The sequence below is a fragment of the Aquarana catesbeiana genome, linkage group LG01 (genome assembly GCF_042186555.1).
Source record: "Aquarana catesbeiana isolate 2022-GZ linkage group LG01, ASM4218655v1, whole genome shotgun sequence".
In the NCBI taxonomy this organism is placed as follows: domain Eukaryota; kingdom Metazoa; phylum Chordata; class Amphibia; order Anura; family Ranidae; genus Aquarana; species Aquarana catesbeiana.
This window is the reverse complement of record NC_133324.1, coordinates 398,550,694-398,569,023: the sequence shown is the minus strand read 5'-3', so window position 1 is coordinate 398,569,023 and position 18,330 is coordinate 398,550,694. Positions and strand designations below refer to the sequence as shown.

The following is an 18,330-nucleotide window of genomic DNA, read 5'->3' as shown; positions in this document are numbered from 1 at the left end:
TGATTATACCATCAGCAATAGTTCTTTACTACTGGTCCCATTAAGCGTTGCATTTTTGTTTATTTTTGTTGTCTACTTTTCTTCCAGAAGTTTGCAGCCACACTGGTGTCCAGCTATTCCTTGCATAATTGTTATGACATGACAAAAGTTTCTAATGACTGCCAGTTTTAGCGCTTCAGAACTTTTTGTTTTCTGTAAGCTACCATTTTGAGAATGAGAGATCTATGTTCCTCCCATGTTTTTATCCCTTGAAATTTTAGCTTTAGGTGCAATTTATTGGTTTGAATCGGCATATGGCATCTTGGATCTCTCAGAAGCTCTAGCAGCTAGATAAACACAATGATGACAATGCCCCCCCCCCCCCCCATAAATGCTATTATGAAAATCTGTACATGGAGTCTCCCTATTTCTGCTGTATTATTGGTAAATGAAAATAAAGAAACCAGAGTACTACTGGCTCTGTATGGCCTTGGCAGGTGGGGAGACTTAAGTTTTCTTGTACAGGAATTTACCTTAAGAAATGTGAGAAGCCAGTGAAAGACGTTCCCATCTGCATCCCTTCAAATTTGAAATCTCTGTTTTTGGTGGGCTGACAGAAAATACAGTATGATATAATACAAGCCATGCTTTTCAGTTTGTTTACTCTTCTGTGTAAAGATTAGGAATGGTGTCCTATTCAGTTGGTAAATGTGTACATGCTGAAGCGTTTATGTAGTGTTGATTCTGACCCATCTAATCAGCTATTTAATAATGGTGCTTTGATTCCCTCTTTAGCAGGGATTTGCCCTAACTGCAGGTACTAAATAGCTAAAGCAATCCCCTCAAGATAAAGCAGCTGCGAGGGATTAAACTTGACACCACTGCTGTTACATTTCCTGCAGAGCCTCATACACTCCAGCAGCTTGTCTACACATACACTTTCCCTCCCTTCTTTTATGTCCACTGTTACCAATTTACCCCTGACTGATCTGCTTAGACCTTGCAGATGTTTTGTTTTGAAGTCCCTGCCAGCCCCCTGGAGCTGAGAGTATTCTGCAATTCATGTGAATGTAATCTGGTAGACAATATTGAACTGCACATCCCACCGGGAAGGCCTTATATTGTCTGTTTAGCAATTTAATTTGGATATTTTTGCTGAAGCAAATGAATGTTTTGTATGTACAGCCATGGGATCTCTTTCACGGTGTCTGGCTGTCCAGAAACTTCTAAATTATTGAATACCGTGAGGTCAAAGTAAACTAATCTAGGTCTGTAACATTTGGCATGGCATGCTTGGCAAGTACAAATACATATGTGTTAGGACTGATAAGTTCTTAGATTTTCGAACAACCATTTTGGATGGTTTCAATCATGCGATCAGTGCACTCAGAAATTGACGGTGATTAGTTCCTTGCTGAGGTAATCTACGTAGCTGTACATAGCTGTGACAAATTACATCACGCTTTATTTTTCTTGTGATCAATATGCATATTGAAATGCAGTGTGTACACATCCACTCTTGTTGTTCTAACTCCTAGTACATTCATTTTACACATTCTGTGTTAAATGCATGTAAAGCAATAGAATGATGAGGGATTTGAACCTGTCAGATTTTAATTTCTGTCTTTGACTTTGCTAAAGAGGTGTGCTCTCTCTGATTGTCCTTAGCACCATTGTCACCAGGACTGAAAATGCAAGAAAATTCAGAATTGTGAGTTGTTCACAGAACATGAATAGAGAGGACATTTCTCATTGGGGACATTTGTTCCAGTGACAGTTACCTAAAATGAAGTGTTCTTTGGAGAGATTTCCTCTCTTCCTGTTTTGTGTACAGGACAGCGAGTGAAGGGAAATCTCCACATTGGCTAAGTGGTTAGCACTTCTGCCTAGCAGCACTAGGGTCATCAGTTCGAATCCCAACCATGACAATACCTGCCTGGAGTCTGCATGTTCTCCCTGTGTCGGCATGAGTTTCATCCGGGTACTCCAGTGTCCTTCCACACCCCAAAGATATGCTGGTAGGTTAATTGGATACTTTCTAAAATTGACTCTAGTATGTGTATGTGTGAATGTAAGTTAAGGACCTTAGATTGTAAGCTCCTTGAGGGCAGGGACTGGTGGGAATGTAATAATAATAAAAAAAAAAAAAAAATATATATATATATATATATATATATATATATATATATATATATATAATATATATATATATATATATACATATACACACACACACACACACACACACACACACACACACACACACACACCTGGGTCCATATATATTCAAGCTATAGTTCTATAATGGATATAGGTTGAAAGTGCACATTCTCAGGTTTCATTTGAGGGTATGTACATCCAAATCAAAGGAAGGGTTTAGGAATTACAGCTCTTAAGAATAGCCACCCCCTTTTTTAAGGGGCCAAAAGTTATTGGACATTTGAATCAAAAGCTGTTCATGGCCAGGTGTGGGCTACTCCTTCATTATTAATTCATCAATTAAGCAGATAAAAGGTTTGGAGTTGATTCTAGGTGTGGTATTTGCATTTCGAATATATTGCTGTGAACCTACATCAAGGAGCTGTCCATGCAATTGAAACAGGCCATTGTAAGGCTTCAAAAATGAAACCAGTCCATCAGAGAAATAACAGCAACATTGGGAGTGGCCAAATCAACAGTTTGGTACATTCAGAGGAAAGAAGAACTCACTAGTGAGCTCAGCAACATAAAAAACGCCCTGGGTGTCCCTGGAAGTCAACAGTGGTGGATGATCGCAGGATCCTCTATATTGTAAAGAAAAACCCATTCACAACATCCAGACAAGTGAAGGACACTCTTCAGGAGGTGGGCGTATCCTTGTCAAAGTCTACAATCATGAGAAGACTTCACGAGAACAAATACAGAGGGTTCACCACAAGGTGCTAACCAATTATAAGCCTGAAGAATAGAAAAGCCAAATTAGACTTTGCCAAAAAACATCTAAAAAGGCCAGACCGGTTCTGGAAAAGCATTCTTTGGACGGATGAAACTAAGATTAATCCGTACCAGAATGACGTGAAGAACAAAGTGTGGAGAAGGCTTGGAACAGCTCATGATCCAAAGTACACAACATCATCTGTAAAACATGGTGGAGGACCAGTGATGGCATGGGCATGCATGGCTTCCAGTGGCACTGGGTCATTGGTGTTTATTGATGATGTGACGGAAGCAGCCGGATGAATTCTGCAGTGTTTAGAGATGTACTGTCAGCCCAGATTCAGCCAAATGCAGCAAAGTTGATTGGACGGCGCTTCACAGTACAGATGGACAATTATCCAAAACCCACTGCAAAAGCAACCCAGGAGCTTTTGAAGGGAAAAGTGGAATATTCTGCAATGGCCCAGTCATTCATTTGAGATCAACCCAATTGAGCATGCATTTCACTTGCTGAAGGCAAAACTAAAGGCAGAAAGACCCATAAAGAACAACTGAAGACAGCTGCAGTTAACCTGGCAAAGCATCAGAAAGGAGGAAACCCTGTCTTTGGTAATGTCAATGGGTTCCAGACTTCAGACCGTCATTGCCAGTAAAAAGCGTTTTTATTTATGATTATATTCATATGTCTAATTACATTTGAGCCCCTGAAAACGGGGGGAACTGTGTATAAAAATGGTTGCAGTTCCTAAAATTTGTTCTTGATTTTTATGTTAAACCACTTGAATTAAAGCTGAAAGTCTGCACTTCAAATTAGTTTGGATTGTTTCATTTTAACTTTATTCTGGTGGCATACAGAGCCAAAAGTATGAAAATTGTGCCTGTGTCCAAATATTTATGGACCTGTGTGTGTGTGTGTGTGTGTGTGTGTATATATAATATAATATATATGCATGTGTATGTTTGTATATATGAATTGCCCAGCCGCAGTAACAGTGTCCCGCCTCCTGTGATAGAGGGCACACTGATCCATTGGTGGGACATTGAATCAGCGTGACGTGATTACAGGAGGCGGGACATTGTTACTGCGGCCTGGGCAATTCAAATCCAGCTCTGTGACACACGGAGATCGCCGCTGATGCGGGCACAGGCATGCTGCATATGATGGGCACTGGCAGGCTGCATATGACGGGCACTGGTGGGCTGCATATGAGGGGCAGTGGTGAGGCTGCTGGGCACTGGCATGCTGCATATGATGGGCACTGGCAGGCTGCATATGACGGGCACTGGTGGGGCTGCTGAGCACTGGCAGGCTGCATATGATGGGCACTGGTGGGACTGCTGGGCACTGGCAGGCTGCATATGATGGGCACTGGTGGGACTGCTGGGCACTGGCAGGCTGCATATGACGGGCACTGGCAGGCTGCATATGACGGGCACTGGTGGGGTTGCTGGGCACTGGCAGGCTGCATATGACGGGCACTGGTGGGACTGCTGGGCACTGGCAGGCTGCATATGATGGGCACTGGTGGGACTGCTGGGCACTGGCAGGCTGCATATGACGGGCACTGGTGGGGCTGCTGGGCACTGGCAGGCTGCATATGACGGGCACTGGCAGGCTGCATATGACGGGCACTGGCAGGCTGTATATGACGGGCACTGGTAAGGCTGCACATGATGGGAACAGATGAGGCTGCTGGGCACAGGCAGGCTGCATATGATGGGCACTGGTGAGGCTGCTGGGCACAGGCTCTAGTGAGGCTGCTGGGCGCTGGTGAGGCTGCATGTGATGGGCACTGGCAAGGCTGCATATGACGGAAACAGGTGAGGCTGCTGGACACAGGCAGGCTGCATATGGGCACTGGTGAGGCTGCTGGGCACAGGCACTAGTGAGGCTGCTGGGCACGGGCAGGCTGCATGTGACGGGCACTGGTGATCTCCTTGTATCATGTCTGCTAGAGGTGCACCGAATGGAAATTTTGTTAATACTATTAGAAGTGTGTTTAAGTTTAAGTAAGAGATTGCAGACATGATACAAGAGATGGTTAGAGCCTGCAGACTGCATTTTTCTGTACCTTTTTTGCACTAAAGGTGCCAATAATGGCCAACAATAAATTCGTATTAATTGATTCTGAAGATATTAAATAAAAGTTGACTACAATACAATTCTATATAAAAATATAAATATTTTTTAAAAATTGTCATTTTCGGTATCTGTTTCGGTTTTCGGCCTAGTGCATCCTTCATTTTCTATTTCAGCACCAAAATTTCCATTCGGTGCACCCCTATTGGATAATAAAAGGGATGTGCGCTCCAAATTTATTGATTTATAAAATGCGCTTGGAGAAAAAAAAACAAAGCCAAGTTTATTAGCAGGAAATGAGTGGTGGTGTAGGTTTGGTTTGTGCTTTTGTTACAGAGGAACATTAGCGTTACCCTAAAGTTGAGTCTTTATGGCTTATGTTTTCACAGCTTGCAGGACAAATTCATCTCCAACACATCTCATAATCATCTTGATAAGGTAAAGTTTACCCTTGTGTATTGTTATATGTACTATTGTAGTAGTATAAACATGTACTGTATATGGAACATCTAATTTTTGTTATTGGTAAAAGTAATAAATACATGAATGGGAATATTTTCCTGTTAACAGTGATAGTAACATACAAACAAAAACACAATTTTTTTCTTTTCTTTTTTTAAAATATTTTGGTTGTAGATAAATGTAATATTTTGTGAATAACTTTAGTAAAATATATATTTATAAAGTTTTTTGATATCTACAACAGACAGTTTTTCGATCATGTCATGCAGAGATTATAAAAGTGCAATTTTATCATTGAAAAAGTCACATGGCTGGAGAAAATGTATGGAAATCAACAAATAACATTTGTGTTAGTGGTTAAAAGTAACTTTCTGTAAAATTATTACATATGTAGGTGTTGCATAACTCGGTCAGAAAATTGACCTTACCAATCTTCTAATTTTAAGGGTATGACCTAACTAAAACATTGTCCTGTATCAGCTGGTATTACTTTGTTGACCTATAAGGAACAATCATAAAATGTCTTGTTGCTCAAAGCAACCAGTCAGAATCCTTGTATGATTTTCAACTCTATTATACAGAAATGACAGTTGTGGGCAGCAAGAGATGTTCTAATTAACATCATTTTCATACACATGGCCATTTTTGTCCAGAAAACTATTCATATATTCAGAACAAGATCAACTGAACCTTGCATTGAATTACTTCTCACATTACCTAAACTTCAGCAGATTGCAATGCAAATGAAAGTTCAAGCTTATGGAATGCTATCACTGTAGGTAGAGGTAAATGAAAACGTGGATTAATTTACAAAAATAAAAACCAAAAAGCAGAAAATGTGTAGGACTTTACTGGTTGCCATTTATAATCCCAAATAAGAAAAGAGTACTCATATTGGTATAAAATCCAAAATGTATTATAACATGATTAAAATGGCATAAAAGCATGTCCGAGATATATACAAAACCGAATTGAGATCATCATTATTATCATTAACATATATATCTCTGACATGCTTTTATGATATTTTAATCATGTTATAATAAATTTTGGATTTCTTATTGTACATCACGGGACACAGAGCCATAGTAGTTATTATGTGGGTTATAGGCCACCTTCAGGTAATGGAGACTGCCACACCCTAAGAAAAGAAGTCCACTCCCTATATAACCCCTCCCACTACTGGGAGTACCTCAGTTTTTTCACCAGCGTCTAAGGCGTTGGTGAAGATGTGCTGTGCTGAGCTCCACTGGAGCAATCGTTGCTGGGGCTAGCTATGCAGCCGGATCCATTCAAAGTGTCTTTAGGCCGAATTGAATGGTACCCGGGCTTCGTGTCCGAAGAAACAAGGTTTTGCCTCTAAATGCTTCTCTCTTTAGAGAGCTGGACCCTGGGATCCAGTACTTTTTGTATTAAGGCCATAAAGTTTTACTGGCGGAGGTGCTATTACAGGCCCAGGATTGTGGGTTCCCCAAGGGTCCCCAGCTCCTGAAGGTTTATTAACGGAACCCACCGTAAAGGGTAAAGATTGGGTCTGTTGGTTTTACCACAGAAAACCCTGCGGCGGGAAAGGTAAGTGGAGTTTTCTAAGGAATTTTTGAATTTTCTTATGTCTCCTTTAAGTTAGTAAATGTTGTCATGCCTATGTGTCACCACTGGGGGCTGTATGGAGCACATACCTTCTCATGCTTTGCTCAAAAGATCACAATGTGTCCGGAGCAGCAGGCTTCCTTTCCCTTTAGCCAGCAGCAGACTTCTGGTAAGTCTGGGGGGGGTTTCCTCCTCACCAGACACCCCCCACCTGTACTGTATTCTCCACCTCCTCACGAGGCGCCAGGAGAAAAACGAAAAAAAAAAAATGATCGGCACGCCGCCCTACTCAGCAGCTTCCGGGCTCTCTCCTAGCCATTTTTTTTTTTACCTCTCTCAGAGCGATCCCATAGGATCAGAGGCCCGCGCTTGTGCTGTAAAGCTCTTTTTTAAAAAAAAGAGAGGGGGTGGGCGAACGCGACGGATGGGGGCGGGGCTTAGCGCGGCCTTGGCGTCCTCCAACGTCCAGCGCAGGAATGTTTGTTTTAAAGCACCATTTTTACTGCTGCAAGCTGACGGAGGGACACAAGAGCAAGAGGGGGCCTGAAAGAGGTTTGGTGACACAGGCATTCCTTTTGACACATTTACTATTGCATCAGTCTGAGCATTAATAGCAGCGGCAAGGCTGGACTATTGCTCAAACAGTGGATGCTTTCCTTCTGGTAGTACCTCTGCTTTGTGCATCGGGCTGTGTTTGGAAGGGGGGGGTAAAAACACATCAAAAAAGGGCTCTAGAAAGACTTCTACAGTGACTAGGAAGCCTAAAACCATCTAAAAAAAGATGGCATCCTCCCCTGAGAGTGATATGGCTGGTCAGAGTGAGCCATCAGGGATGTCGGGTGTTGCGGCTGCTTTTAGCACTGCAGCCCCTGTATATATTACTGAAGAGGTTTTTTCCTCAACCATTTTAGGCTTGGAACAAAAAATTGATGCCTTAATCGCATCCCAGAGTGGGACTAAGCGTAATAGGTCCCCGTCCATTACCCAGCACCCTCAAACTGAGGAACAGGGGGCGAGAGTTGACGCTTTTCTCTCAGGGGACCAGGAAGAGGCTGATAACTCCTCTTCTGAAGAGTCTAATATGGAAGGATCGGGTTCACAAGAAAGGTTGTTGGTACAATCTCTCACTTAATTGGTCCGCTCCACATTTTTGCTGCCAGTAGCGGAGTCAGTCGATGAGCCCACTTCTTGTTTGGGTTCACTAAAGCCTCCCCAGGCTATTCATGCTTTTCCTATCCATTCATTACTGAAAAAGCTTATGTATTCTGAGTGGGAGCACACAGATAAATCCTCCTTAAAACCATCAAGGAGATTGCAGTACTTGGGTCTGATCATAGATACAGCTCAGAAGAGGGTGTTTTTGCCCCAGCAAAGATCTGTTCCATAAGGGAACTGATTCAGGTGGTCAAAGCAAAGAAGAATCCTATTCAACTTTACATGAGATTGTTGGGAAAGATGGTAGCTTCGTTCGAGGCTGTTCCTTATGTGCAGTTTCATTCGAGGCTGCTGCAAAACAATATCCTGTCAACTTGGAAGGTCCAAGCTCTAGACTTCCCAATGCGTTTATCATCCAAAGTGCGTCAAAGCACGGTCAGTTGGTGGTTGATATCCAAGAATCTTCAGAAAGGAAAGTCCTTCCTACCAGTTACCTGGAAGGTGGTGAGAACAGATGCCAGCCTTCTGGGCTGGGGAGCAGTCCTGGAAAAAGCATCTGTCCAAGGAAAATTGGTCCAAAACAGAAATGATCTTGCCCATCAATATTCTAGAGATTCGGGCAGCACGCCTGGCCCTGAAGGCCTGGACGCTCAGATTACGGAATTGTCATGTCAGGATCCAGTCCAACAATGCCACAACAGTAGCCTATATCAATCACCAAGGGGGCACGAGAAGTCATGTGGCTCAGAGAGAGGTAAATCATATCCTATCCTGGGCAGAAGACAACATTCCTTGCCTATCGGCAGTCTTCATTCCAGGAATAGAGACTTGGCAGGTGGACTACTTGAGTCGCCAACAGTTGTTCCCGGGAGAATGGTCTCTTCACCCCGACATCTTTTTGTCAATATGTCAAAGATGGGGAATTCCAGACGTGGATCTGTTTGCGTCCAGATTCAACAAAAAGATCGACAACTTTGTGTCAAGGACAAGGGATCCACTGGCATGCCGAACAGATGCCTTGGTTTTTCCGTGGGATCAGTTTTCACTGATCTATGCGTTCCCTCCTGTTCTTCTGCCCCTTCTTTGCAGGATCAAGCAGGAAGGAAAGGAGGTGATACTTGTGGCCCAGGAGATCTTGGTATGCAGAGATCGTAAAGATGGCGGTGGGGGACCCATGGCTCCTATCACCGCGGCCAGACCTTCTCTCGCAAGGTCCGATATTCCATCTTACCTTACAAACGCTAAATTTAACGGTTTGGCTATTGAGACCCACATTCTGAAAGACCGTGGGCTGTCAGGTTCAGTAGTTTTTACTTTGGTTAATGCTAGGAAGCTGGCCTCCAGAGTCATATATTATAGAGTCTGGAAGGCATATCTCTCCTGGTGTGAATCCAGGGATTGGCACCCGAGGAAATATATCATAGGTAGGATCCTTGAATTTCTACAGATGGGATTAGAAATGAAGCTGGCCTTGAGTACTATGAAAGGCCAGGTGTTGGCCTTATCTGTGTTTTTTCAACGACCACTTGCTTCACACTCTTCGTAGTTAGTAGTTCTTAGTTTTATTCAGGGGGTAATGCGGATTAATCCTTGAATTTAGTCCTGTCGGCATTACAGAAACAGCCTTTTGAGCCGATACGAGATATTCCCTTGGCCCTTTTGACAAGGAAATTAGTTTTTTTTGGTTGCCATATCTTCTGAATGAAGAGTATCAGAGTTGGCTGCTCTTTCTTGTAAAGAGCCATATTTGATCATCCTCATCCTAATTTCCTACTGAAGGTAGTGTCAAGTTTTTATTTAAACCAGGATATTGTTCTGCCTTCATTTTTTCCAGAACCTCGTTCTGCGAAAGAAAGGTCACTACATTCTCTTGATGTGGTGAGAGCAGTCAAGGTCTATTTGAAGGTGACCGATCAGATTCGTAAAACAGATGTTTTGTTTGTGTTGCCAGAAAGTACTAGGAGAGGATAGGCAGCGTCAAAATCTTCGATTCCTAAATGGATTTGTCAAGTGATTTTTTTTCAAGCTTATGGTTTAAAGAGGAAAATTCCACCTTTTCATATTAAAGAGCACTCCACCAGGGCTGTTAGTGCTTCCTGGGCTGTGCATCACCAGGCCTCCATGGTTCAAATCTGCAAGGCCGCAACTTGGTCTTCAGTCCATACATTTACCAGCTTCAAATAGATGTAAAAGGTCATGAGGATATCGCCTTTAGGGCGCAGTGTAATGCAGGCTGCAGTATAAGTACTCTAGTCTCTTACTGCCCTACTTTTGTTGTGTATCCCTCCCTTCAGTTGGCATTGCTATGGGACATCCCACATAGTAGCTACTATGGCTCTGTGTACCGTGATGTACGATAAGAAAATAGGATTTTTAAAACGGCTTACCTGTAAAATCCTTTTCTTTGAAGTAAATCACGGGACACAGAGGTCCCTCCCTTCTTTTTGGTATACACGTATATTGCTTTGCTACAAAAATGAGGTACTCCCAGTAGTGGGAGGGGTTATATAGGGGGTGGACTTCATGTCTTAGGGTGTGCCAGTGTCCATCACCTGAAGGTGGCCTATAACCCACATAGTAACTACTATGGCTCTGTGTCCCGTGATGTACTTCAAAGAAAAGGATTTTACAGGTAAGCTGTTTTAAAAATCCTATTTTTATACCAGAATGAGTACACTCTTACCATTTTGGATTATAAATGGCAACCAGTTAAATACTACACATTTTCTGCTTTTTGGTTTCCGTATTTCTTTGGATGTGGTGCCATACATATTGTGGGTGTGTCTATATATATATATTTTAATTTACAAAAATACAAACTGAACTGGAGAAATGTATTGATTCCCCATCCACACTAATGGCATAGATGGGTGAATATCCCCTGCTGGTTATTGTCCTCTGACAGCCAGCATCTAGGGCCATCAGATTACCCAAATAGTGGCTGCAGCTGACTGAATGCAATCACTGCTCAGCTGACAATTTTTCCACCCAGCTCCCTCTATTTTAGGACTCTTTCACACGGGCGTCTCCATGAAGTGGAATCCACTTGCTCAGCGGTGGCTCTCTCTGCTGATCCCTGCTAAGCAGGCGGATGACAGGTCCGTGTCCACTCTGCTATCCAGAGCAGACACGGACACAGTCTCACTCTCCTCTATGGGGCAATCGGATGGACCAGTGCATTCAATCCAATCTGCCAGACGGATGGGGAATAGGACCACCATCTGTAGGTTTCAGTGGACAGGATCAGATCTGATGGCGGGGGGGTCAGCTGATGTGTCCACTGACATCCACCGCTCCATAGAAGAGACTGGAGGGTCCGATCAAATAAACTGACAGGTGGACATGATCAGATCGCCCATGTGAAAGGAGCCTTAGGATAGAAGCATGTTGGGTAGAGGTTCCGAAAATCAGGAACCAGACAGAATTCACTCAGTGTATGGCCAGCTTAAAACTTTTGCTTGTTATCCTGTGGTCTAAATCCCATACATTGTGGCTGAATTTTTTACTACTTTATTTCCTGAAGAAATCGCTGTTTCAGCTTCCTTCTAGTAGCTGGTCATTTGATTAGTGCTGTGGCATTGGAATAGAACCTGATCATAAGATATTCACAGTGAGTTGCATGTAAACGCACACTCCAGAAGATTGCATTTAAACCCGCTGTTCTGACACAGACTATTAGTGCTGCTGCTCTAATCTTTATCCTGACCTGGTATGCACCTAGCTGCCTTGCGGCTAAAAAAAATAAAAAAGCTGTGTGGCTTTTAGTATTCTAAATTTGTCATTGGTTCAAAAAATTCAGGTCATGTACTCCTTGGTTATGGATACCACCATCTGCATTTGTCAGAGAAAGAAGTTACGCAGCTTCCGAAATGTAACAGAGGACAGTATTGCATTTAGAAGCTCTGTTAAGGTTTTTTGACTCTGGCTGCAGTTGATTGTATAAAATTGGTTTTAAAGGTAAATTCAACGTTGGAGGATAATGCACTTTCACATAGCAGGAAAATAAGTAGCAGGTTACTTTAGATTAGGGGGGCTAGGTAGGAATGATATATGCACTCTATATGAAAGGGCAGTTATCCTTTAACATAGCAGCAGTGTTTCCTAGACAGTTCTGATTGAATTTACGTATTGCTCTTAAATTTATTTTGAATTCTATAGCTAAACTATGTTTAAAATGACTACAATTTGAAAATTCGCAAATACGATTTAAAACAGAACATGTATGAAGTGTCGCAGCTCTTGGGGGTGTTCAGAGACCTGACTTGATTATTCTACAGAATATTAGGATTGTTAGTACGGTGAGTTGCATAGTACTGAGCTGAAGGAGTTGAGATGTCTCAGTTAATTGGAAGCAGTTGTTGTTTTGGATCATTTACATAAAACAAGCTTTTTGGAAACTCTTTTTTTTCACCCGGAACTACAGAAAGTAAACAGTCATTTCCTCCCTTTTTTTGAAATCCTTACCACCTATCAACCTGCAAATAAACATGTGAAGAGGTTCCACAGAGACCTAATATATACAATTTTAGTTGAAGGGACCCTTGCTGGGGGAATTGCCACTTTTTCCTTTTTTTATTGTAATGAGCCCTTTTATTTAGAAAAGACTGAGCACCTCACAACACTGTACAAGTACAAATTCAGCTCTCAAACAATGTGATCCACAATAAAGAGCTTCCTGCAAGTTTCACTGTTAGCATCTCAATGCACCAGCAAGCAGTGAATGCCCATGGTGTGAACTTTCTTAATGAGTTCCTGCTATTCCATGACATTGTATGTTGTTCCTCTGGATTGTTTGGCTTGCGCTATTTACTCTGAACATTATAACCATGACTCTTCAAGAACCGCTTCTTACAAGATGATATATTCAGTCATTGACATGTAAAGTGAAAAGTTACCTGTTGATGCTCTTTTGTTGTGCAGATGCATTGCCGAAAAGTAAAATCATGTTATTGCCGAGGCCCACAAATTCAATCTATCTAATCTATCTTATCTATCTATCTATCTAATCTATCTATCTTATCTATCTATCTATCTATCTATCTATCTATCTATCTATCTATCTATCTATCTATCTATCTATCTATCTATCTATCTATCTATCTATCTATCCTGTCAAAAGTGCAGGCTCGGCATCACTGAATAAAAGACTCTGCCCAGCCAGTGCCCCTGCCACACTGGTGGGCACATCAGCGGGCAGCGCTGTGCTCAGTGATTTTGAGTCTGCACATTTAAAAAGACTCAGCAGCAGCAAGAGTTTGGATGCAGTTATATCAGATCTTGGGATAGGAATTTGGGACAAATACTGGTGGTGCGTATGCAACACATTCAAGTATTTCTTTGCAACACTCTTACTGTATGGCACTATTGTTGTGACCGATTCAGAAAAAAATTCCGCCTTATCAGTGATGAGAAAAGTAGAGGTAAATAAGACCTCTTTTCCATGTTAGATCAAATTGTTGATTGTGTTGCATATCCAAATATGGTTTTGCACCTTGGAGACAATTCTCAGATGAAATTTGACTTTAATGAGGTTGTAAACCCTATAAAAAATAAAAAAAACCTGTAAGACAAAGACGTAATGAGCTCGTATACGAGCTCATTATGAAATACTTACCTTAGAACAAATGTCTCTAATTGGCGCCCGCACACCGCTGAGACAGCTGACATTTTCCCTGGAGTTTTTTCCGGATTCGCGGGCTCTGGCGCTGTGATTGGCTGAAGCCGGGATGATGTCACTTTCGCGCGGGAGCCCCCAGCCACAGCACAGGACCCTGAAAAAAATGGCACAGGCAGCCATTTCTTCAGAGTGCATATGCCGATGATGTCTGCGTATATATAGTAAATATTTCCTAAGCGGTGCAAGTTTAGAAGATATTTACAGTACCTACAGGTAAGCCTTATTATAGGCTTACCTGTAGGTACAGTTAAAAAGGAAGACTTTACTTCCTCTTTAAGTTCCTCTGGAACTCATATTTGATAAGTTTCTATTACTTTCCCAACTTCTCCACATAGCATCTCTGCCTGTAAAACATCACCACTTCTCTGGAGAAAGGTTTCTGACAATTCTGTCAGAGTTGTGACAGATTCATATACACCTTACAGACACGTATATCTGTTGCAAATACCACCAGTTGTCGCAGTGCTGTAAGACCAATTTGTGCAGAGTAACCATGACACTTTATGAATTCCAGGGGCTGTTTTCAGCCATGTGGTTGTAATTTTCTAATTTAATTTGACCTAATTCTTAATGACTATAAGTATGCTTATCTTGGGTGTTAGCTTTGTGAATTGATCATCGTGTCTGAAGATCAATCAGTTGGCTTGGCTGGATTTTTGTATACCTGTTTGAAACCAGTCAGCTTTTATCTTCAGCTTGTTAAGTTTAAGTGTGACACTAAGCTCTGGTTTAAAAAGAAAAAATCGAGTTTTTATTCGAAACTTAATATAGTACCTTCTGTTGCTCTCAGCCTTCTCCAAACCTCCAAATTCCTCTGTTTTTGCTGCTGTGATCTAACTTCCTGTTAGAGGGTGGCTACCATGGTCCAAAAGTATACAGGAACGTAGCCACCCTTTCTTGTTTTCCCACAGGATGGACTGTGGGATTTGTTTGTGTACTTCTCGTTCCAAACAATCAGGAACGGGAACAAAAGTGGAGGGGAAATGGAGAAGTTCTGGAGCCCACAGAAGACTTTACAACGAGGCAAAAAAAAAAAAGCAGATAGAAGAGGTTTTATGAAAAGTAGATTTGAAGGCCATTAAGTAGTAGATGTGTATGGATTATTTTTGGAAAATAAGGATATCGTTTAGTGTCATTTAGTGTGCACATCTGCTCCAGATTGTGGCTGCTCCAATTTTTTATAAATTCCCCTCAATATTTCTGGAGACCGTACACCAAGGGGCATGGTTCTAAATCAGTAAATTTAACATCCCACAAACATTCTTTTGTGGGAGAAACTTCTAGGTCCATGTGTTCTTTGCTGGAGAATCATCTAGGTGCATGTGTCTTAACGTTCTCACTTTAATTACCCTTCTTTTTGCCTTTTTTAATTTTTTTTTTTTTTTACTGGATCTGTTCTCTCAGCCCTATTCACATTCTCAAATTAGTTGGTTTCCATGGGTGATCTATAGAAACTGCCAATCATGCATGGTCAATGTCCGTTAAAACTCTGGAAAAAAGCCATGTATGCATGTGGTTTTTTTTTTAAGCCCAAATATTTTGATAAATTAATCAGGAAAAAATGTGAATGTCTTTTAAAAAGGAAAATTAATTTGAATAAATTGATTTAAAAACACAACTAACAGAATTCTTAAATTCCACTTGACTATGACCCTATAAGACTTGGCAAACATCTGCATGTTCATGATGGCATCACATGAATTACCACCGTTGTTTATTTGAAGCCAATGAATACTTGTCATTTGGATATAGCTAACTTTTTATGTCTGTACTGTTAGCTTCTTGTGGGCAGATGTGTCCCATTTTACAATGTGCATGGTCAAAATGGATTAGTAGCAGTTTGCTGCTGATAATGATCAGGGTGTTTAGGTCTTTAAAGAGCCTGGCTGGTCAATGTTTATTCATTTCAATCCACACTGAGCTGTGTTGTATCCCTTCAAGTAGTGTTGTCTAGTAATTTTATGAACAGTTGATGATTTTAACATGTTCCCTATTTTTGCTAAAATATTAAAAATATAACTAAAAGCATTTTTTAAATTATTAAAGTTTTGGGTAGAGTGGAGAGGGATTAAAACACACACATTAGAGCTGGAATAGATGGGACAACCAGGGGTTCTCTCACTGTGGAGGGATTTCCTCTCACTTCTTGTGGCTGTGGAACAAAGCCAGAGCAAATGTCCCCAATGTGACATATATGACAAAAAATGGACAGAGGTTATTATCCTTCTTCACTCATTCCAAAATGAAAAACATGTTGCCATTAGTCCTACTTTAATGAAAAAAAATCAACCACCAATACCAACTATGCATACAGAAAGTGCATAGGGAGGACATTACGTTGCTCAGGCACCAAACTTTACATTGTGGGAGGTGGGGGTACCTCTGTGTGAAGTTCTTGTAAATTTGTTTCTGCTCTAGTGGTGTACCAGGCAATGCAATGAGGGTAGAAGCAGGAACCCTACTTTGCCATGACCCAAAAGTGTGAATATACATCTTGTACTAATGGTTATCCATGGCATGAAATTTTATAATATCGACCACTGCCTTGCTAAAGAAGCTGAGGGTAAAGGCGATGGACTGGGCAAGAATGTCTCCAGACCTAAACCCTATTGAGCATCTGTGGGGCATCCTCAAACGGAAGGTGGAGGAGCGCAAGGTCTCTAACATCAACCAGCTCTGTGATGTTGTCGAGGAGGAGTGGAAGAGGACTCCAGTGGCAACTTGTGAAGCTCTTGTGAACTCCATGCCCAGGAGGGTTAAGGCAGTGCTTGAAAATAATGGTGGCCACACAAAATATTGACACTTTGGGCCTAATTTGGACATTTTCACTTAGGAGTGTACTCACTTTTGTTGCCAGCAGTTTAGACATTAATGGCTGTGTGTTGAGTTATTTTGAGGGGATAGCAAATTTACACTGTTATACAAGCTGTACACTCACTACTTTACATTGTAGCAAAGTGTCATATCTTCAGTGTTGTCACATGAAAAGGTATAATAAAATATTTACAAAAAATATAAATATGTATGTGTGTGTATGTGTATATGTATGTATGTGTGTGTGTATATATATATATATGTATATGTGTGTGTGTGTGTGTGTATATATATATATATGTGTATGTGCGTATATATATATATATATATATATATATAGTGTATGTATATGTATGTATGTGTGTGTGTATATATATATATATATATATATATATATATATATATATATATATATATATATATATATATATATATATATATACACATACACACACACACACACACACATCATATCTATCTATCTATCCTGTTTTTCTTTATTTTTGAGAAAATTAATAAACCAAAAGGGTGCAATGAAAAAATCAGCAGTTGTGTTTTCTTGAGGAAGAGATATTTGTTTATTTACCAGAAACCTATTTAGATTGGCTTACATTTGTCACCTAGGAATGGGTTTGTGAGTACACGTTAGTGTTTGCCTTAGCACCAAACAGATTAAAGCACATTATTGCCTCAGATGAGCTGTAATGAGGGCAATATTTTCTCTCAAGGGAAGAAGGCTTACTGTAATATGGTCTAACGAGGAGACCACGAGAAGGTGTGAACTGTTGTCACAGCAGTTCAGTGCACCATTCCCAAAATTCATTGATCTTTTTGCAGTTCTGTAAGTGAACATCACATTGTACTAAAAACAACAGGTCTACTTCCTTACATTACATTAACATGCACACTAGAAGAACCAGAGAAACAGCTGCTTCTTCATGGGGGTTCTGGTAAGAAGCCACTTTGGTTTGAAAGTGACATTATCTTTTTATATTCCATTGTGTTTTAAAGTTGACGGTATTATAGTATTCAAAAACTGATAAGTAGAAATTTAAAGCAGATCTTTCATGAAAATACAAGGTCCCATTACTTTGTAGCCCCCACACAGTAACTATTGTTCAATTTTTAAACAAATACTATGTTGCACTATGAATTGTAGTAATTTGTACCTGTAAACTACTAATCTTTTTTGCAGAGCATTGTCACTGTTACATTTGAGGTTGTCGGAAATGTAATTGAAGAGAATCTCAATGTATTCATCCAGGTAAGAAGAACACATCTTCCAACTATAATGATTGTGTGTTTTTATATGCAGATTATTTGTTCATAATGTTTTTTCACTTTTCAGAATTTGCTCTGGGAAAAGAATATAAAAAACACTAACGGAATTCCCATGGAGGTTATAAGATTAAAGGTGGGTCGTGGTAGTGTTGGGTCTCTGTTAGGCACAATGATGTATTTAACTGCTACCCCTCTGCACTTATGGGGCTACTGAGAATGGGTTCAGGGAAAGATTGTGTCAGCTTTAAGTAGGGGCAGAGTGCATTGGCTGCCCTCTATGCTAAATCTCAGTCTAAAGGATGAGCCTACCTTGGGAACAGGTTGGAATCAACAAGGGAGTGCACCTAAAAAATGACTGATGGACAGCACAGTGGTC

The 18,330-nt window shown here is 40.9% G+C and overlaps 1 protein-coding gene across 2 annotated transcripts in view; it reads left to right on the top strand.

Annotated features, from left to right (window-relative positions):
• The window catches only part of LOC141147593 (zinc-regulated GTPase metalloprotein activator 1A-like), a 98,672-nt gene that overhangs the window by 69,468 nt on the left and 10,874 nt on the right, over window positions 1–18,330 (top strand). For both annotated transcript variants that reach the window (XM_073634824.1, XM_073634833.1), the window contains exons 12-14: window positions 5,365–5,413; window positions 17,869–17,937; window positions 18,022–18,087. In XM_073634824.1, the coding sequence (XP_073490925.1) occupies window positions 5,365–5,413; window positions 17,869–17,937; window positions 18,022–18,087 (184 nt within the window). The remainder of the gene's footprint in view (window positions 1–5,364; window positions 5,414–17,868; window positions 17,938–18,021; window positions 18,088–18,330) is intronic.